This window comes from Geotrypetes seraphini, chromosome 3 (genome assembly GCF_902459505.1).
Source record: "Geotrypetes seraphini chromosome 3, aGeoSer1.1, whole genome shotgun sequence".
NCBI lineage: Eukaryota > Metazoa > Chordata > Amphibia > Gymnophiona > Dermophiidae > Geotrypetes > Geotrypetes seraphini.
The window spans coordinates 348,705,709-348,728,636 of NC_047086.1; the positions used below are offsets into that span (position 1 = coordinate 348,705,709).

Consider the following 22,928-nt stretch of genomic DNA (forward strand, 5'->3'; position numbering starts at 1 on the left):
CCTCACTTCACAGTGGAGACAAGGCCATTAACCGCTCCACGGAGCAGTGAATGGCCTTGTCCCCATATCCATGGCAACCATTTTTTTTCTCTCCCTGTTTCGGCGGGTTACTCGCGGCTACCCATGACTAGCCGTGGGTAACAGCTACAGTGTCATTCTCTATTTTTTGCCCTATTTGAAATATGTACTGCTATTCTGATTTTAAATGTTTTTATGGTTCACTACCTTGCTGTGTTGAATGAAAGGCAGTATATTAAATACCCAGTAAACATAAACAACAATCAAAGCCAGTGAGATCTGAAAACAAAATGTGGTTGGTGTCATTAAGATCTGTTACTGGATTCTGTCAGGAAAAGTGGCAGATTAGAAGAGCTGATGGCAGACAATCATGAAAAGATCAATATACCCAAACGGGCTCCTTTTTCTTCAGCTGTGGAGTGAAGGAGAAGGGGAAGGAGGAGCAAAATCTATACGTGACAAGCAAATCTATAAACTGGGTGCTGAAATCTACACAGGTGTTGCATGCATAAATATATAGCGTGTGTGTAAATGGCAATATTCTGGCTGCTAGTCTCTAAATATCCTCTAGTTTCTGTAGCTAATGTCAAGGTTCTTGCAGCTGTCCGGGTAGTGCTGTGTCCAAAATTCCACAACTGACATTGCAGCCATCTTGGTGTGGCTTCCTTCAGAATACCAAAAATTATGCATATCCCTGCTGCATTTAGATGCCCGCATTTACACTGGCTCTATGGCTGGCACATGCAGGCATCTACTTGACGGGCACATCAATACCAAGCTACATTATTTATTTAAAACATTTCTAGACCACACTCACATTTCTAAGTGGTTTCCAACAGGCACTTAGCTTCCGTTACAGAACAGGTTCGTACCCGCAGGGCCTCAAGGCACCTAAATGGAGGGGCCCAGTTATAGAATTATCCCATATTCTGGGTTTTGTATAACAGAAAACATGACTAAGTTAAAAAGACATTAAAAAAAATCCTGTCAGAAACCAGAAAATGGTGTGGGAAAAAACCCAAAAGAGAGAAGGTTTTAGGCTACTTTTGTTCCCCAACTCTTCAGATATTAGACCCCAGCTTCCAGCATTTCTATGCGTGACAGTATCTGATAAAGACCAAATGGGTACTAATAAGATTTAGGGAGTGTGTGGTGCAGTGGTTAGAGCTACAGCTTCGGCACCCTGAGGTTGTGGGTTCGAATCCCACACTGCTCCTTGAGACCCTGGGCAAGTCACTTAATCCCCATTGCTCCAGTTACATTAGATAGAGTGGGGTGCCCGCCGGGACAGTTAGGGAATAATGCTTGAGTAGCTGAACAATTTGCAATCCGCATAGAATTGTAGGATATGCAGAATATAAATTAATTTATTTAAAAAAAAAAAAGATTTGGGGCTCCTTTTACTAAGGTGCACTAGTGTTTTTAGCGCACGCAGGATATTACCGCGCACTAAGCGGCTAGAACTAACGCCAGCTCAATGCTGGCGTTAGTGTCTAGCGTGCGTGGCAATGTAGCGCGCGTTAATGCCCTAACGCAGCTTCGTATAAGGAGCCCTTGGTTTCAGTGTTTCATAGAGTCAAGACATTCCCTTATTTCTGGACTTACCTGGAGCGTCGTACGGACATCACTGGGTGTTTGAGTTTCTCCCTAAAGTCAGTGATGGTTTGGTAGACGAGGAACACAGCAACAGCCATGAGGAGCAGATAAATTAAAATCAGAATGACCGAAAACACATTCTTCAAACACGTCCTGCTGAAACGGATGGAGGGACTACTCCTTTCTGATTCACTCCCTAGAAGCAAACAATATAATCTATATATATCTCTATAATACATTTGTTACCTCGCAATAAGGGTCATATGTATCTTTCCTTTTCTTAGATTTCCTTACACATCCAGGGTGGGTGGGGGGAGGGAAATGTATCTTGAGGATTTAAATTACTTAATTATAATATTGTTATCACATCATATTCTTATTGTATTAATAATTGGGAGAAAGATGGGAGAAAATGATTGTTTTATGTATTACTTGTGTAGTTAATAGTGCGTTTTATGCAGTATTTTATGTTCAATTAATTGTATTGCACTGTTGAAGTTTGAAAATCAATAAAAATTAAAAAAAAAAATATATATATATATAAAATCTATATGAAGGAAGTTTTTTTTCCCCCCTTTTTCCCCTCTAAATACATGTTTTACTTTTTAAGTAATGTCAAATAAAACCTCTTCTTCCATACACAAGAACTTTGAGCTATTTTAGGATAACTGAACATGGTGGAAATAAGACCTCTGTTGAACAGTGACTGGAGCTTCCTCACCTTCTCGATCAGAGGGTCTTTGTCAATGTCATTTTAGCATGCAAGCTCATCTCTTCACCATGCCAAGTTTCTTTTCCATTATACCTGTGTGGTACTTTCAGCTACGGTACATGCTCTCATTTATAACATCATACAAAAGTCTAAATGAACAAACCAACCAGGCATCCAATAAACGTTACTGGCTTTCACAAACTAGACAACTACGAGTTAGTGCTTTGTAGAGGGACTATTGAAACCGTGTACATTCAGGTATATAACAGGTATTTTTCAGTCCCAAGAGGGCTCACAAACTGAGGGGCCCTTTTACTGAAATGCAGTAGAAAATGGGCTTAGCACATTTTAATGCAGGACTTTCCCACGCGCTAAGCCCATTTTTTATGCTGCCTTTAAAATAGGGCTGCTTTTTTTTTTTTTTTTTGCAGGGCCCATGCCAATTTTTCCATTAATATGTGAGACTAACAAAAAAATGAACACAGGAGTACTTGTACCACCTATTAAGAAGGTACTAAGTGATCCCACATTAAGTCTGAGTTAACCAGTCAGGGCCTGATGCTGTAAAGGACGCCGGCCTTGGTGGCCGCCGAAGAAATGGCTAAGAGGGGGTCTGGCGGCAGGAAGGAATGGGCATCCCTCCTGCTGATCTCGGATGTGTGTGTGTGGGGGGGGAGTGATGGTGGATGTTAGGCAGGAGGAGTGGGCATTCCTCCTGTCAATTTCAGGGGTGGGTGTCGAGCAGGTCCTCTGCCACAGCCGGCTCAGCTGATCGAGGCAGGGATATTTTCCCCCGATCAGCTGAGCTGGCAGGACTCCCTGAAGCTGCGGTTTCGGAGAATCCTGCCAGCTCAGCTGATCGGGGATTCCCGTACCGCAATCAGCTCAGCCAGCTTCGTCTACTTTGAAATGTAGGGAAGCATTTTGCAGGCCTACATTGCAGGCATCTGTCATGGCTCTAGGGAGACATGTAGATGCTTAAACTTGCCAAGGCCACTTCCGGGCAAAACCACGCCCACGTCCCACCTTGGGAAAACTTAATTGCCCCTACATGTCTCCCTAGATCAGGGGTAGGCAATTCCAGTCCTCGAGAGCGGGAGCCAGGTCAGGTTTTCAGGATATCCACAATGAAGATGTATGAGATGGATTTGCATGCACTGCCTCCTTGAGATGCAAATCTATCTCATGCATATTTATTGTGTATATCCTGAAAACCTGACCTGGCTCCGGCTCTCGAGGACCGGAATTGCCTACCCCTGCCCTAGACCCATGGCAAATGCCTATAATGTAGGCATCCTTCCTCAGGAGAACGTTTTCTACAAACATGCATCCTGATTGGCTGCCAGACAGTGGTAGGATGCCTACCGCCGCCTACAATCAGTATACCTGTTTGTAGTGTGTGCTGATTGGAACGGACTAGCTGGTTAATACAGATAACAGCCCATGGCACGCCCCCTTTCAAAAAATACCGTATTTTTCATTAAATAAGATGCACCACCCTGTAGAGGAGGAAAAACCAAGGGAAAAAATTTTCTCCTCTATAGGGGGTGCGTCTCGTGGTCTGGTGCGTCTAGTGCTGGGAAGCCCAAAGCAGCCCCGCCCGCAGCTGAAGGAGCCCGTCCGCCCGCAGCCCACAGCCGCCTGCAGCCCCCTAGTACCTTTTTAAAGTTGCGATGGTCCAGCGCGCTCTCCTGCTGGACAACTGCTTTGATAGCAGAGCGGCGCAACACAGGAGCGCGACCTTTATGCTTCCTGCCTGGTCCTGCGCCGCTCAGTGATTTTTGGGGGTGGAAAAAGTGCATCTCATGGAGCATAATTTATGGTACTTTTCTTTATTTTTTTTAAACTTTATTAAATTTTCAAGGCTAATAGAAAGTACATAAAATTATACATACATTAATAATCAGAATCAGCACTTACAATCCATCAGTAACAATAGAAAATGAATTACCCCTCCTCCCTTCCAGTACATTCAATCAAGGAATAAAACAAAGGAGATAACCCCCCTCCCCTTCCCTGGATGTGTGCATAAATCTAAAGGAAATTAAAGGTAAAAGACAACTATACCGAAGTAACAAAAGTTGTTAATGGACCCCAAACTAATCTGAATAAATTATTATGCCCCAACATGTCAGCATTCATTTTCTCATACTTATAACACAAACATAAATTTGCCCACCAAAAGTTAAAACTAAGCCAATTCCAATTTTTCCAATTGTGGGTAACCATTTGCGTGGCAATCCCAGTCATAATAAGGAAAAGTCAGCATTTATACTGGTCCAATGGGGGCTTAATATGCAATATTGTCCCACAGATGACTACATCATAGGTTAATGGAATTGATGATTCCAGTATATTATTAATATATCCCCATATCCACTTCCAAAAATTGAGTATCAAAGGACAATAGAACAACAGATGATCCAGTGTCCCTATTTCAAGATGACAGTTCCAGCATCTATTAGACTTAGAACTATCTAACTTTTACAAATGAACAGGGGTCCAGAAAGTTCTGTGTAACAAAAAAACCCCCAGGTTTGTCTCATAGATGCTGATGCTGTACAGCTCATCCTCCAAGTCCAAATTCGTGGCCATTGAGTAACAGAAATCTGCTGCTTTATCTCAATGCTCCAAATGTCTTTTAGGCTAGATTTTGGCTTCTTATTCAAATATTAATTTACTAGTCTTTTTTTTTTTTTTTGGTTCAAACAATTTTTTATTGATGCATACAACAACAACATAACAGCAAGGCACTCCGAAGGGGCGCAGCATAAACAAAGAGGCATCAGATATAATAATATAACAGACAAGGACACAACAAAAGGAACTGCAACCAAACTCCCCCCCCTTGCTCAGCCTACAGAAAGCATACAGGGGAAAGGTGAGCGGAAAGACACTCTTTAAGCCTGTTACATTAACGGGCGCTAGAGTAGATGTCTGTCTGTCTGGGTTTATTTCTTTGTCTCTCTCTCCTTGGACGCTGTCTGTCTGTCATTCATTCTGTCTGTCTCTCTCCCTGGCCCCCCTGCCTACCTGTATTTCTCTGTTGCACCATGCATGCCTGTCTCTCCATGGCCCCCTTCTGTCTCCCCCCCTCCCAGAGCAAAGCATGATTGTTTTCTGCCCCCAGCACACACCTTTCCCTCTCCCCCTGTTGTGCCATGCCTGCGTGCTCCGTGGCCTCTTCTGTTCCCCCCCCCAATGATTGCTGTCTGTCCCCAGCATACCCCTCCCCCCACAGCAGCCCCCTTTCCCTCTCCCCCTGGTCCCCTGTTGTGCAATGCCTACCTGCCCCGTGCCTGTTGTGCCATGCCTGCGTGCTCTGTAGCCCCTCTCTATTTCCCCCTGATGATTGCTGTCTGCCCCCTCCCCCCAAGCAGCCCCCTTTCCGTCTCCCCCTGGTCCCCTGTTGTGCAATGCCTGCCTGCCCCATGGTCCCCTTCCGTTTCCACCCCCCCCTCCCATTCTTACCCTCCCTCCATTCCTCAAGCTGCAGCTGGGGCTGCATCGTTCACCTCGCAGCCCAGATCGTCGATCAGGTTCTCCTACTTCATGGCGGTGGGCGGGGCTGCAGGAAGACGTGCAAGTGTGGTGGCAGCGGAAACCCCGACTCCTTCTTCAGCACTATGTCGGGAAGGTGGACAGCGGCTTGCGAGGTTCGCTATAGCGGAGCGGCAGCGGGAGGGAGGAGTCGCTGGCGTCTTCTGCACAGTCACGTGCCTCCAGCTAGCGCAAGCGCCGTGAGGACTGGCACAGAAGCACACTTCACGCCACCAGGAATCACAATCTTTGAAAAGCGTATGCGCGCTTAGCCTTTTATTATTTAAGATACCGCTTGACTGCCTGTTGCCCTAGCATATTTGTCTGGAAGCAAAGGTCTGGCAAGCTATACTGATTTTTTAAATTTTGCCTGCTTCAACTGCAACCATTTATATGCTTGAGACTTTGTAATACCGAATGATTGTTGCAGTTGTGAAAAATATGGTACTTTTAAAAATTCATTCACATGTGCTTAGCATGCAGAAAATGCAAAATTACCACAAAACACTTTAACGTGTTTTTTTCTCCTCATGTCAGTGTACAGCACTATAAATTAGTGTTAGGTAAAAGGGTCAAGGATGTCATATACTGCCTTTCTACTATTACTGCTTATCATTTCTATAGCGCTGCTAGACATACGTAGCGCTGTACATTGAACATATTATTCAAATATATTTATTGAGCTCAACAATAGTAAGTAACAAGCAAAACAAGCAAGCTCAGTATTTTAAATAACAAAATCTATACTTATGAATAACCCAACACAACCCACTCCCCAAAATAAATAACCCCCCTCCCTCCCAGGGCCAAGAGATAATCCCTGCTCAGTAGAGCTTACAATCTAAATGAAACAGACAAACAGGACAAATAGGGGTTAGGGAATTTCTCATAGAAGGAATGAAAAGCAGACATGGGTATTTTACAACTGAGTGGCAGTTATTCTTGGTATATTCTGTATTTATGTTGATGGCTATTGTGCCCTTGTACTGGATGCCATTGTTTGCATATTTCCTATTTCATTATTGTGCCCTGCTTGTTTCTCTCGTAGACTCTTTAATAAAAATGATGTTAAAAAAAAAAAAAAGGTGGAGCTTGACATACTGACTCAGGCAATCTGCTCCAGGGATGCGGTGCAGCAAGACAGAAGGGACGGAGTCTGGAGTTGGCAGTAGAGTAGGAGCCTTTCTTATCTGTACCCTCCTCCTCTACTGCCAACTCCAGACTCCGCCCCTTCTATCTTGCTGCACCGCATCCCTGGAACAGATTGCCTGAGTCAGTATGTCAAGCTCCACCTTTTTTTTTGAACATCATTTTTATTAAAGAGTCAACGAGAGAAACAAGCTGGGCACAATAATGAAATAGGAAATATGTAAACAATGGCATCCAGTACAAGGGCACAATAGCCATCAACAAAAATACAGATTACCCGATTAACAGAGTTTCCTGGGAAGAGTATAAGGAGAGAAAGAGAGGAGAAATACTGAGGAGCTGCAGAGTGAACGAATGTGTAAGTCAATAAGAGGAGTTTAAATTTTATGTGGAAATGGTAGGGTTACCAGACCTCCGGGTTTCTCCAGACATGTCCTCATTTTCGGCACTTTGTCCGGGTTTTGAAAAGCTTTCCAGGTAGCAGCACCGTCCAGACAGCATCTGCGCATGAGTGGATTCAACATGGCGACATCATGCGCATGCACACATGCATGCAACGTCATTGCATCACACCAGCACATGCGCAGATGCCCTCCTGACAAGCAACCAGGTTGAGGGGGCGGGGCTAGGGGGTAGAATGGGGATGTGACTCGGGGCAGGGCCATAGGTCCGGATTTTCGTTCGCGAAAATCTGGTAACCCTAGGAAATGGATAGGGAGCTAATGAAATGACTTGAGGAGAGAAGTAACATGAGCTTAGCGACACTGGAAGAATATAAATTGTGCAACAGAATTTAACGGATTACAGGGGAGTGAGATGGTTAAGTGGAGAGAAGGAAGTGTGAGAAGGAAGTTGCCATAATCTAGGTGATACAACCAAAACATTTGATATATAGTATATGCAGGTACTTTTTCTGTCCGTCTTTTTCTTTTGTCTTTTCCACATAGACGTTTTGCCAATGCAGTATATCAAATGTAGAATAAGCTTGGAAACTTGTAATGTAATGTAACTTTTCATCTTTATTCATTTTATACTTTTCATTTTTATGATTATGGTAAACTGCTCAGATTGACATTATGGGTGGTATGTCAAGTTTTAATGAATCATAAACTGTTTACAAGCACTTTTTCTTCAAAGATTAAATTATGTCGTCACTGGTGGAGTCAGAGACTTATGTCTGAATTCAAGAAAGCCTGGGATAGGCACATGGGATCCCTTAGAAAGAGGAAGAGATAATGGTAACTGCGGATGGGCAGACTGGATGGGCCTTTTGGCCTTTATCTGCCATCATGTTTCTATGTTTATTTTTTATTTTTATTTAACAATTTTAATATAGTAACATAGTAACATAGTAGATGACGGCAGATAAAGACCCGAATGGTCCATCCAGTCTGCCCAACCTGATTCAATTTAAAAATTTTTTTTTTTTTTTTTTCTTCTTAGCTATTTCTGGGCGAGAATCCAAAGCTTTACCCGGTACTGTGCTTGGGTTCCAACTGCCGAAATCTCTGTTAAGACTTACTCCAGCCCATCTACACCCTCCCAGCCATTGAAGCCCTCCCCTGCCCATCCTCCTCCAAACGGCCATACACAGACACAGACCGTACAAGTCTGCCCAGTAACTGGCCTAGTTCAATCTTTAATATTATTTTCTGATTCTAAATCTTCTGTGTTCATCCCACGCTTCTTTGAACTCAGTCACAGTTTTACTCTCCACCACCTCTCTCGGGAGCGCATTCCAGGCATCCACCACCCTCTCCGTAAAGTAGAATTTCCTAACATTGCCCCTGAATCTACCACCCCTCAACCTCAAATTATGTCCTCTGGTTTTACCATTTTCCTTTCTCTGGAAAAGATTTTGTTCTACGTTAATACCCTTTAAGTATTTGAACGTCTGAATCATATCTCCCCTGTCTCTCCTTTCCTCTAGGGTATACATATTCAGGGCTTCCAGTCTCTCCTCATATGTCTTCTGGTGCAAGCCTCCTATCATTTTCGTCGCCCTCCTCTGGACCGCCTCAAGTCTTCTTACGTCTTTCGCCAGATACGGTCTCCAAAACTGAACACAATACTCCAAGTGGGGCATATCAGATGATATCAAGAAAAAAAGGATTCTTACACAAAATTTTTACAATGATTATGCATACAACACAAAATTCCTTTTCAAGCCCACAAAACTGGGGAGTCATGCTGCTTATCAATTAACAAAAGTACAAAGAAAACTAAGAATAGGTTCTTGATTCGTATGAATCTTGACCATTCCCTATTATTTGGGATTCTTACATCCTCCAGCTTTCTCAGTAGTGAAACATTAAGACAAAAAGGAAAAAAAAAACAAAAAAAACTCATTTCTGTTCTTGAACTATTAATAATTGTTGCAATTGAATAGGATCCCAAAATATTTTAAGTTATTCTGCCTATTTACAAGCAAAAGCAGATAAGGGAATGGTGAACATTCAATTTTGTCTTTTTCATCGATAAAGATTGTGAAATTTAAATCTGCTTCTGACAGGTTCTTTTGCTATAGTGCAATTAGTATTTGGAATTTTTTATCTTTGAACATTCATCTAATTTTGACATATGGAATATAGAAGCCGGAAATACATTTTTTACCAAGTTTGTACATGCTGATTGTTAATTTTTATGTATGTTATTTCATTTAAGATTGTAGATTTGATGCTGTTATCTACTTTGAACCTTGTTGAGAACAGCAAAATGACCTTCAACTGTGCAGGAGTTAAGTTGTGGAACTCCTTGGTGGGTCAGATACTAAATTGCTGTGAAAAGGGTAGCTTTAGAAAATGACTAAAGACTCAGCTATTTATTGATGCCTTTTTTAGGTACTCTTGACAAAGTTGATGAACTATCCATGATCTTTTTATCTACATTATGGTATCTCCTTGAAGATTGTTTTTATGTTTATTTTATTATATGTTTTTTAACTATGCATTTGTTTTTATTGTGTGTTCATTTTATATACTGTGCATGTAAATTTTGTAAACCGCTTAGTTTTAAACGGTATATAAAATTTTAAAATAAATAAATAAACCTGATTGATTAGGGTTTGGTGGGATACAAATTCTTCTCATAGTATATCAAAGCAACTTTCCCCATAGGCCATAATGGCAACGCTGACAATTCGTTCCACAACCCAAAAAGTGGCGAGGAGTGGCCCAGGGGTGTGTACCTGCAGTTTGTAGGTGGCCAGCCTCACGCAACCTTCGGGGTCCTTGTACAGCTGCAGGCAGTGCTGCCTCAAGGAGACGCCTCCTCCGTCCGCCAGCCAGCCCTCTGCACCACGCTGGAGAACCCCTGAGCCCATGCAGCCGAGCGCCATCCCACATGCGCGCCACATATAAACATGCACAACGTGATCATATGCAACGTGCAGGTGGGACGGCGCTCAGCTGCGTGGGCGCTCAGAGCGCCGACCCACTGCAGGCACCCGGCGTGGAAGGCTGGCCGGCGGACGGAAGAGGCATCCCCCTGAAGCGGCGCTGCCTGCAGCTGTAAGTGTTCGTTTATCGGGGTGGCACTCGGTTTGCGAAACAAAAGTTTGCTGAGTGTTTTGCTCATCTTGCAAAACACTCTCAAACCGCGTTACTCACAAACCGAGTTTTGACTTTATAATATAACATTACATATTTTATCCTTAGATCAGACCAGTTGACAACAGCTCACCAAATAGCATCCTTTCTAGCTTATAAATGACTGAGATGCACCATGTGACTGTAATCCAAAACCCACAAAGTGGCTTCTAGGTAGTAAGCTGTAGGATGCCTTCTAACACCTACTAAACCATGATAGCTGTTATTAGCGCAGGGAGCCACTCTGTAAGCGTCGGAAGCAACGCAGAGCATTCAGCGCAGCTCCCTGCGCTAATAACCACTATCGCAGTTTAGTAAAAGGGGCAGGGCGGTATGTGCGTAAGGGAAAAATTTTCAGTTCATTCTAAAAAAAATTTGCTTTGCTCCTGCAATTTTCATTCATTTTTCTGGCTGATTTCATTGTTAAAATTTTTTAAACCACTTTAGAACCAATTTTAAAGCACAGAAATTGATTGCATACTTTCTCATTTGCAGACCAATTTGTATTAAATAGATTTTTCTGTAACCTCTCTTTAACAAACCAAGTGCCCATTAAAACTATGCATCTCTATTAAAACTTTACAGAGTAGCCAAAGTTAAAGATAAACAGCTGGACTCGACTGTCGCTGCTCATTTAGGAGGTGCAAGAAGAAGTACCCAATGTCTTCTTAAGCCTATGCACTTGTTTTCTAAGAAAAGACAGTAATACTACTCTGAAACTCCTCTTAGTGCCCATCACAGGTCAACTGAAAGTCAATGATTTACCATAATCCCCTAGCAAGAGATCTTTGCAAACTGTATATAGTGTTCTAGGATAAGCAGCATAAACTGGCAAACTGGGTTCGATTCCACTGTAGCTCCTTGTGACCTTGTGCAAGTCACTTAACCATCCACTGCTCCAATAGGGACAGGTACCGGCATATAATATGTACAGGGGTTGGCAACCTGCGATTCACGAGCCACATGTGGCTCTTCTCCCCAGTGGCTGTGGCTCTTCTCCCATGTAAAGATAGGCCTACCTCCCAGACCTCCTGAAGTACCTGGTGGTTCAGCAGGGGTCTTCGTGGCAGGAGTGCGGCCCTCTCGCTCCTGCTTCCTCATGGCTGACTTCTAAAATGGCTGCCACGGCAGCTTGTGGTACTACAGGAAATGTGCGAGCAGGCACGAAAGGTCACAGCAGACATTTTAGAAGGCAGGAGAGAGAGGGCCCTGCTCCTGCCACAAATACCCCCGCTGGACTACCTATACATGGCAGAATGGAGGAGGGCAGGGGCATTGTGGGGTTGAGTTGCCATGAGAGGGCTATGCTCCTGTCCCAAAGACCCCTCCACTGGACCTGGTCCCTAAGTAGGCCCTTTGGGGGAAAGGGAGGGGGATTGGGAGGGAGATCAAAGTGTCGGGCCTGGAGAGGGGAGAAAACCTTAGCTATGAGTTGGGGAAGTGAGGGAGGGATGAGAGGTGCAGAGGTTGGAGGGGAGAAATAGGGGACAGAACCTGGAAAACCCCATTCTCTACCTATTGTGGCTCTTTGTAAATCTTGGGACAAACATTTAGGATAAAATGTATTTTGCTTTAAAAAAGTTGCTGACCCCTGGTCTAGTAGCACTATAGATATGATCAGTAGTAGTAGTAGTAGTAGTTTTGGATATTCTGTGACACCATAAAACCCTATGTACTAAAAAACAGCCCTTCCACACAAGCAATGACAAATTCTCAGCAACTAGGATGAAATCATGCACATTTTTCCCTCCATATTTGCGGTTTCAGCATTCGCGGTTTCGATTATTTTTAGCATGCTGGCTCCTCCCCCAAATTACAACATCTTGCATAGAGAAATCAGATTCCAAGCCTTTACAAAGAAAATCGCCAATTCCCAGCACTTTCTTCACCGTGTTTTACCTCTCCTTCAGGAACAGGCCAGGTCTCCCAGCATGTTATTTGGCGTTCCTCCGATCGCCCCCATCTGCATATTGGGCTTTGGAGAATTCATCGGACTTGCCCAGATCGGGCCCAAATCAGGCAGGTTCATGAATCTAGCCCTTAGTAAATTGGCTTCAATAATGAGCTTTAACAAGCTCATAACTGAAAAAAATAAAATTTAATTGGGAGATAGATGCCTAACACTAAAGTAGGCGTGTCTAGGGATGGTAAAGACTTCAGAGCCCCTAGGCGCAATTCTCTAAAGGTCTTAGACATCTATAATACTGGCCTTTAAAACCCTGACCTACATTATAGGCAACTAAGTTTTAAGCTAGGCGTTGCTAAGCACAATTCTGTAATGTGCGCCTAATTGTGATTGACATGAAATAGGCACCTATCATTCTAGGCACCAATTACAGAATCTGGCCCTAACTGATCAGTACAGGATTAGCCCGTGAGCTCTTTCCACCTACAAAACAGGTATGGGTTAATGCTCACACAGAAATGGCCACGTGCTACTGTTACTCTCCATTTAGTAAATGTACTCCCTGGGAATAAATCTAGAAATCCATCATAGCTATAATGGATCTTTGGTAGTATTACACACAGAGATTCACCGGTCTACTGTTATGCCATATCTCTCCAATCTGTTCAAAACGCTGCTGCGCGCCTCATATTCCGCCAGGGTCACTATACCCACATTACTCCTCCCCTCAGGTCGCTTCACTGGCTCCCAGTCCGTCTCCACATACGATTCAAACGCCTCTTGCTGACGTTCAAGTGTACTCGCTCTGCAGCTCCTCAGTCAGTATCCCTCCTCTCTTGCTACTCCCTATATTCCCTTCTGGGAACTCCGCTCATCAGACAAGCTCCTCCTCCACCGCCAACTCCCATCTCCATCCCTTCTACCTTGCTGCGCCGCATGCTAGGAACAACCTGCCTGGCTCACTACATCAGGCTTCGTCTCTGGCGGCATTGAAACCTCTGGCAGACTAAAAACCTACTTATTTGAAGCTGCGTTTAAACACTGACCCAACCAAAATATCTGCCTGTCATTCCATTAATAGTCTCCTACCACCTTTTAGCCCCCTTCTGTGTGTCTGTCATCATTAGACTGTAAGGGGCTCATAATCAAAAGAGAAAAACGTCCAAAAACCGGCCTAAATCGGCACTTGTACGAAAATTTCCCCAAATACGTCCAAGTGCCGATAATAAAAACGGGTTTTGGACGTATTTCTAAACGACCTAGGCCTTCAGAGTGCCCCTGAACGACCAAAGCTAAACGGGGCATTTCGGGAGGAGTGTCGAGGGCGGGAGTTGGGCGGGACGTGAGCCGGCTTAGACTTAGTCGTACAGCATGTATAACTGAAAGTTATACAGCTCACGATCAACGGAACTTGGACGTTGTGACTTAGACCATGTAAAACATGGTCTAAGTCACAAAACCCACCTAAAGTCACCAGATAAGCACTGAAAACACATAAAACAGATCCCCACACACTACCCCAGTGATCACTGAGCCCCCCACCCCCATAAAAATATTAATCACACCTTTAAAATTCAGCCTCCAGACCATCATCACCTGGCCGCCTGGCATAGGAAAGCCTAGTTGTCCAGCACAGAGGCGGCTTAAGTCATCTTGGGGGTGGGTTAGGGATCCATAGAGAGGAGGACCCATGCCCATAAGCCCCTGTAATCACTGCATTGATATTGAAACATGTGCACTGCCCTATACACCCCCACAATCCTTTTTTACTGGCATATAAGTGGAACCTGCAGCCATACGGGCTATTGGGGTGGTAGTTAAGTGGGTCTAGGGCAGTGGTCTCAAACTCGAACCCTTAATGGGGCCATATTTTGGATTTGTAGTACTTGGAGGGCCGCAGAAAAAAATAGTTAATGTCTTATTAAAGAAATGGCAACTTTGCATGAGGTAAAACTCTTTATAGTTTATAAATCTTTCCTTTAACAGTTAAAGGAAAGATTTATAAACTATAAAGAGTTTTACTTTATGCAAAATTGTCATTAACTATTTTTTCTGCGGCCCTCACATTTAAAGTTTAATATCTTTCCTTTCTCAAAACTGACACATTTCAATCACTATATTGAAAATAAAATCATTTTCCCTACCTTTGTTGGCTGGTGACTTTATTTTTCTGTACATTTAACTATGTTTCCAGGGTCTTCTTGTCCTTTGACTGGTTTTCTCTCCATCTTCACTTTCTGCCTTGCATCCATCTTTGGCATTAACTGCTTTCTTTTCAAAATCTACGTTTCCATGTCTTACCTTCCCTTCTGTCTCTCTCTTCTTCTGTCCCTATTTCCATGGTCTGACATCTCTTTCTTTCCTTTCTCTCCCTCCTTCCTTCCTTCCTTTCCCCTGGTCTGGCATCTGTCTCCTTCCCTCCCCCAACTTTTTATTTCTTTCACCCTGCCCCCTTCTTTCTTTCTCTCTCTCTCTCCGTGCCCCCTTTCTTTCTGTCTTTCTCTCTCCATGCCCCTTTCTGTCTGTGTCCTGTCTCCCTTCTTTCTTTCTGTCTCCCTGTCCCCCCTTTCTTTCTTTATTTCTCCCTGCCCTCCCCCAAGCCACTACCATCGGGGAACAGGCCACCACCGCTGCAATCGGGGAACAGGCCAGCGCCCAAGGTCTTACTTCTCCCTGCCCTTCCCCAAGCCACTACCATCGGGGAACAGGCCACCACCGCTGCAATCGGGGAACAGGCCAGCGCCCAAGGTCTTACTTCTCCCTGCCCTTCCCCAAGCCACTACCATCGGGGAACAGGCCGCCACCGCCTCAATCGGGGAACAGACCAGTGCCCGAGGTCTTACTTCTCCCTGCCCTCCCCCAAGCCACTACCATCGGGGAACAGGCCTCCACTGCCGCAATCGGGGAACAGGCCGCACCGAGGTCTTAACTCTCCCTGTTTATCTTCCCCAGCGCGGGGCCAACCAATTCTCGCCACCCGATGTCAATTCTAACGTCGGGGAGGGACTTCTGGACCAGCCAGTCCATCACGTTGCAGACCCCTCCCCCGTCCAACAGGGCTTGTTCTAGACGTTTTTGATTTGGACGAAAAGTTGGACGTGGTATAAAGATGGACGATTTAGCGGCTTGGACGATCAGATCGGTAAGACATATAATTAGACGATTTTCGAAACAAAAAAAATTTTGGACGTATTTTTAGAAAATGTGTCCTAGGCTGTTTTTTACTTTGGACGACTTGCGACTTGGACGCAAACGGACTTAGATGTCCCTTTCGATTATGCCCCTCCACACTCTTCTGAGCAGGTACTGTCTCTTGCATGTGCAATGTACAGCGCTGCGTGCACCTGGTAGCGCTATAGAAATAATAAATTATTGTTGTTGTTGTTGTACTAATCTTATGATTCAGCAAAAGTAGTCACTCTTCACCTATTGCTTCCTTCCAGGTGAAAAATAAGAGTTGTTAAATAATTTCTTTGGTTAACTATTACCTGGAGTTTTTCAAAGAAGATAGTCTACAGTAGCCCAAATACTGTATGTCAGAGGGTTTGCATAAGGCAAACGCTGAACTGGAAACCACACCGACTTTACTTCTGGATCAACGCACTGCCCCACAGCATGGACTAAAAAAGGAAGAGAGTGGATTGCACTTCTCAACTCTTTCTGACAGGAAAGGTGGTGGGATCTAACCTGGAACGTCCCAACAGGATCACATTTAAGGGTAGCAGAAGTAGACCAAGCTAGACTTCTAGTTAATGGTTTTCTTTAAGAAAATTCAAATTTAAATTTATTTATAACCCGCTACATGTGCCTAACCTAGTCTGGATTTTTATCTTGATTCTCAAATTGACTGTAACCCAGTTCAACCTGAGCATTAATTTTAGATTTTTAAGCAAGTTGGAACTGGATTGGGAGCCAATCTGATGTGCCCAGCTGTGCAGGGATTGGGTGAGCAAGGGGTTTATCCTGACTCAAGCACCTCCTGCACCCAAATTATATTGGACTTTTCTCCCTTTGAACACCGCACCTGATACAGCAGATATATCTGGCTCTTCCTCTGCAACCACATCTTCCAGCTCTGCGGGATACATGGCTGCTGAAGCTGCATCTTCATCCAGCTGTAAAAAGTAATAATAATAATTATGGTCTTCTGAATACAGTTTTGGAATACTGCTATCACCATAATTTGCATATATATCCACTCCTCCTCCAACTAACATTCGATGCCTGGCCACTTGTAGAATATCACCACTTATTCCACTCTGTTTGGGCTGACATCCTTAAATACAACAATCAGCTATCCTCCTCCTCCCCCCCCCCCCAAGACTCACCACAATCTAAACACCTACCAAAACTAGAATGGTTGTTGACCAACAGTATCAATACATTTGTACTTCCTTTATCAGGTCTTTGATTTCTCCTTGTCTCGGTCCCGGAGGAGCGACGAGTGATTTGTCTACAATACTGCAGCCTTGTAACACTCGTCCCTCTCACCTGTACGTCAGTCCCAAGCATGCTTAAATTCCACTACCTCTGCTGGTATATTTAGCCATAGCAACTATAGACGTTGAAGCTGCAGGTTAAAATTACTGAATGCCTCTTTTCCAATATTATAAAAAGTTTTATCAGTGTTATTTTTTACTGTCATTGCTCCATTCTAGTTAGCTCAGTACATTTCATATCACATAGGGGAGCTATAATCAAGGTATGTTATTCCAAGCATCCGCCATCCTTTCAGTAAAGAAATATTTGTTCACATCTCCTCCGATCCATCATTCTTTCATCTTCATGTCCCTGAAATTCCTTTCTTTATATATTGCAAAGTAAAATTTTCTGAAGACCATTAAATATTTCTCTGTTTATATTATCTCTTTCCCTTTTCTCTGGTAAAATGCATTTTGAAAACATAATTTTATAAGCCATTTTCACATGTAAAATGCTAATTTCAATGCATAAACTGGCTCATATGAAATTAAGTGATTCCTAAAAAGTATGTACAGTAAAAGCCGGCACGTACACATAGTACTACTTGAAAGAATCCAGAGAAGAGTGACAAAAATGGTTAAGGGGCTGGGGGAGTTGCCATACAACGAGGCTAGAGAAACTGGGCCTCTTCTCCCTTGAAAAGAGAAGACTGAGAGGGAACATGATTGAAATATTCAAGATATTGAAGGGAATTGACTTAGTAGAGACAGAGAGATTGTTCGCCCTCTCCAAGGTGAAGAGAATGAGAGGGCACTCACTAAAGTTAGAAGGGAAAAGATTCCGTACAAACGTAAGGAAGTTCTTCTTCACCCAGAGTGGTGGAGGTCTGGAACCCTTTCCCGGAGGCTGTTATAAGGGAAAGCAACCTTCAGAGATTCAAGACAAGGTTGGATAAGTTCCTACTGGAACAGAACATATGCAAGTAAGGCTAGACTCAAATAGGGCACTGGTCTTTGACCTAAAAACCGCCGCGTGAGCGGACTGCTGGGCATGATGGACCACTGGTCTGACCCAGCAGCAGCAAATCTTATGTTTTTATGTCCTTAAGGCTGAGTTTGGGCAGATCAGTAATTTATATACATATTTAACTAAAAAAGTATCTATGGATGCAAAGTACAGTATGTGCTATCATTTACTTGAGCAGGCATAATGTCCATACTTTCAATCTAGGTTCAATTTCTGTAGGAAATGTGCTTGTATTTTATAAAGAGGGGTATTTTCGATATGATGTCTAAATCTGAGTTTAGACTTTTTGGGGAAAACGTTCAAATATCCAGTAGAGAAATTTTTTTTCCCCAAAAACGGCCATTCCCTAGATGTGCATCTATCTTTTTGAAGCATTTCTGGAATTTAAAAAAACCCAACAACACATGAAAAACACACAAAAACCAGCCATTGGGACTTAGGAGGGGTCACGAAGACATCCCATCACATAAAAGGTTCCAGGTACACATCTCACCATAATCCCCATACAATGTATGGTGAGCTCTCCAAATCTCATCTAAAACCTACTAGATCCAACTGTATACCACCCCAATAGCCCTTATGCCTGCAAATGTCACCTTTATGTTGGTACAGTAGGTTTTGGGTGACTCACACTTTCCACACCACAAGTGTACTAGAGGGATATGGGCCTGAGTCATCTTCTCTGTAATCCAGTCCACTGCACTGATCACTAAGCTACTCCAGAGACCTGCTTATTGGCCATAATATCTCAAGCTATCATACATGCTGGTATGTACTGTTTCATTCACATCTTTGGGGGATGGGAGAGGGTCAGTGACCACTGGGGGAGTATTTATTTTATTTATTTAAAACATTTATATTCTGTCTAGCAACCCAAAAATGCATTCACAATCAAATCTGATATACGTAACATGTCAACCACACATACACAACATTAAAGGTTACCTGTTAAAGGTATCGGATCAGTCAGTAAAAAGTCTACAGAAAAAGAGACGTTGCTTACTTGTAACAGGAGCTCTTCACAGATCACAAAGAAATGCAGCCACACTCTCCCTACCTACCACCTGCTCACAGGGCTCATGCTGACTATCAATTGGCTCTAAAGAAGAGGGGTTAGTCGTATTTTGATTCTCTTCCGTGTCAGCGTCAAAATGTGAGTGATGACATCATCACGTTCTCATTTTAGATAGTAAAATAGAGAGTAGAACAAACCGCCGCCATCTTTATTGGACAAAAACCAGTGGTCAATACAGATGGCGCGGATAGAGTTAGGTATTTATGGCAATTTAGTACTGTTTTGAATAGTTTATGATGTGTGCCCGAGTAATAGGTTGTGTTTCTCGTTAGGGACCCAGCCTTGAGAAAGCATTTCATCGCGAAACATGTCGGCAAAAGAAGTCCCTACAATGGCCACAAATTAAAAGCTAAGTTCATTTTACAATGATTTTCTAAATTATTTAATATTTTTGATATAAAAATGCTATAAAATCAAAAATTTAAAAAATATATAGATGTATACTTAGATGTGAATGATCCAGGGAAGATTTTGCACATCAAGCTTAACGTTGTGATAAAGTTTGAACGTGGAGTGGTGCATCTGAGGATCAATATAGCATTCTAGTGAGCTGGATTCTGAGACTTGGATCTAACTTTGTGATTGACTATCATTACTGGCCATAAGTCACACTGGAAGCGTAGTAAGGAGGGAATTGCCCTGTTTCTGCGAGCCTGTCTACTTTAAGAATTCCTGTCTGATATGGGGTTTTGGTTCTATTTACTCTTTCAACATCTTATCTGAAAAAGTTCTCAGACAGGTAATCCAAAAGCTAATTATACCTCTGATAGAATTATCTTCAAAGTCCTTGGGATTTTTATTTTTCTTCTTGTCTGGCGTCTCTTCTTCCAGTAATTTTTATTATTTAAGCTTTTATTGTAATCTATTCAATTATTTCCAGAGGCACTGCCCAATTTTTGTAGAAGTTTTTTTTTCTGATTTCTGACTATCTCTTAGGAACATTGCGACTCCTCCTGAAGCGAGGTAAAGTCTTCTGTTTTCATTACTTTTGTCTTCACTGGAAATATTTTTTAAGCACATTCTTAAATACTAGTCTTTAAGCCCGTTACATTAACGGGTGCTAGAATAGATGTGTGTGTCTGTCTTTCTTTCTCTCTCTCTCCTTGGCTGCTGTCTGTCTTTCTTTCTGTCTCTCTCTTTCCTCGGCTGTCCACCACCACCCCTTCCCTACTCCCCCTGCCAGCAGTAGCCCTTCTACCCTCCTTTTACCTCCCCTGTGTCCAGCAGCACCCCTTCCCTGCTCCCCCTGTCCATCAGTACCTGTCCAGCAGCACCCTTTCAATGCTCCCCCTGTCCAGCAGCAGCCCTTCTCCCTTCGTTTTACGTCCCCCCTGTCCAGCAGGGTGTCAGGTCAAAAGCGCACCAGGACAAAGGCGCGAGCAGACAACTGAGCGCAGCGCGGAGGCGCACGCCGAAGAAAAAGACTGTTTTTAGGGGCTACGACGGGGTGTGTTGGGGGGGAACCCCCCCCACTTTACTTTATACAGATCGCGCCGCGTTGTGGGGGGCTTGGAGGGTTGTAACCCCCCACATTTTACTGAAAACTTAACTTTTTCCCTGTTTTTAGGGAAACACAATGCCCCCACAATGCCGCTGCGATCTGTATCAAGTAAAGTGGGGGGGCTCCCCAACAAAACCCCTCGTCACAGCCCCTAAAAACAGTCTTTTTCTTCGGCGCGCACCTCCGTCTTGCGCTTAGTTGTCGGTGTGCGCCTTTGTCTTCCGCGTTACTGTCTATGAACCGTCCAGCAGCACCTCTTCCCTGCTCCCCCTGTTCATCAGCACCCTTCACTGCTCCCCCTGTCCAGCAGCAGCCCTTTTCCCTTCCTTTTACCTCCCCCCTTGTCCAGTAGCACCCGTTCCCTGCTCCCCCTGTCCAGTAGTACCCCTTCTCCTTTCCCTGTCCAGCATCCACTAGCCAGGGCAGCCCCCAGCACATCCCTCCCCCCAAAGCAGCCCCTTTTCCCTCTCCCCCTCCACTTCTTACCAGCATGGGACACCTCATAGCCATTGCTGAGACAAACCGCCACTTCTTACCAGCATGGGACACCTTGCAGTCATTGCTGAGACAAACCGCCGCTCAATCTATTGCACATGCCGCAAACTGCCCCAATCCGCCCCATGCGTCACTAATAGAATGTGGCCACGGAGGCACACATCACAGCAGCAGGGATCACGGCCTCCTAAGTGCGCATGCGCGCTTAGGGTATTATTATAGAGGATTAATCTGAGGCCTGGCACTCAGAATGCTTCTCTCAAAGGCGAGATTTCTTCCCAGATTATATACATTTATTTATTCCACATTATCTACCAATCTAGGCAGATTACAAAAGAAATACTTATAAAATTAGTAACACAAAATTAATAACAGAGAACTAATACATTCACAAGACAATTATTGACACATATTCAGATACAGAAATGTAGACATAGTAGATTTAAGTTTGCATACTGTTTTTCTATATCTGAATTGTTTCCTGTCTTTGCAGCCACTGACTTACCTCTTACACTGGAGGAAAATATATATACGAATAAGAATCTTATATATAGGAGCTGATCGAACCTAGCACCACTTTCTCTTGCACCTTATTGGTATTAGGATAACCACCTGGTCCGCTTTGATGATGCAACTTCCTCTTTCGTCAGAGGTGGGCCGGCTTAGCAAAGGCCCCGAGGCTGCCTGATGGAACCGCGTCTAAACTAATGCTGTGGGGAAGTTAAAAGCACAGTGAGCTGCCGCTAGAGAGAGGAGAGGTACTGCTGGACAGGGGAGGAGGGAAAGAGAAGGGAAGAGAGGTACTGCTGGACATGGGGAGAGGGACGGGTGCTGCTCGACAGGGGGGAGGGGAAGGGAGAAGAGGTACTGCTGGACCTGGCAGAAGGGGAGGGAAAGGAAAGGTGCTGCACACTGGAGGGAAGGGTGAGATGCTGCATGGGGAGAAAAAATTGTTGCAGGAGAAGTGAGTAATGAGAGAGGGAGAAATGGACATGGGGTGGAGGAGAGGAAGAAATGGTGCATGGGGAGAAAGCATGTTGGGTTGGGGGGTGGGAAGGAGGGATGCCACTTGAGGGAAGAGGCAAGGACATAAGAACATAAAAAGTGCCTCTGCTGGGTCAGACCAGAGGTCCATCGTGCCCAGCAGTCTGCTCACGCGGCGGCACAACACGTCCAGGACCTGTCTAGAAGTCCTCTATCTATACCCCTCTATCCCCTTTTCCTTCAGAAAATTGTCCAATCCCTTCTTGAACCCTAATACCATACTCTGTCCTATCACGCCCTCTGGAAGTGCATTCCAGGTGTCCACCACCCGTTGGGTGAAGAAAAACTTCCTAGCATTGGTTTTGAATCTGTCCCCTTTCAACTTTTCCGAATGCCCTCTCGTTCTTGTAGTTTTCGAAAGTTTGAAGAATCTGTCTCTCTCTACTCTCTCTATGCCCTTCATGATCTTAAAAGTCTCTATCATATCCCCTCTAACTCTCCTCTTCTCCAGACAAAAGAGCCCCAGTTTCTCCAGTCTCTCAGTGTATGAAAGGTTTTCCATACCTATCAAACGTGTCGCTCTCCTCTGAACCCTTTCGAGTATCACCATATCCTTCTTAAGGTACGGCGACCAATATTGGACGCAGTACTCCAGGTGCGGACGCACCTTCGCCCGATACAACGGCAGGATAACTTCTTTCGTTCTGGTTGTAATACCCTTCTTGATTATACCTAGCATTCTATTTGCTCTCTTAGCAGCCGCTGAGCACTGTGCCGTCGACTTCATTGTTTTGTCCACAATTACCTCCAAGTCCCTTTCTTGGGTACTCTCACTCAATTAAACTTATTATGAAAGGGAATTATAATGGCAAAACAAGGGTGATACTGAAAATACTGCTTTGATTAGTCACCCATCA

At 44.0% G+C, this 22,928-nt stretch overlaps 1 protein-coding gene across 1 annotated transcript in view; it reads right to left on the reverse strand.

Annotated features, from left to right (window-relative positions):
- PACC1 (proton activated chloride channel 1) overlaps positions 1-22,928 on the reverse strand; it is an 86,147-nt gene that overhangs the window by 38,023 nt on the left and 25,196 nt on the right. The window contains 3 exon segments of the mRNA XM_033939952.1: positions 1,624-1,637; positions 1,639-1,810; positions 16,533-16,623. Coding sequence (XP_033795843.1) covers positions 1,624-1,637; positions 1,639-1,810; positions 16,533-16,623 — 277 coding nt within the window.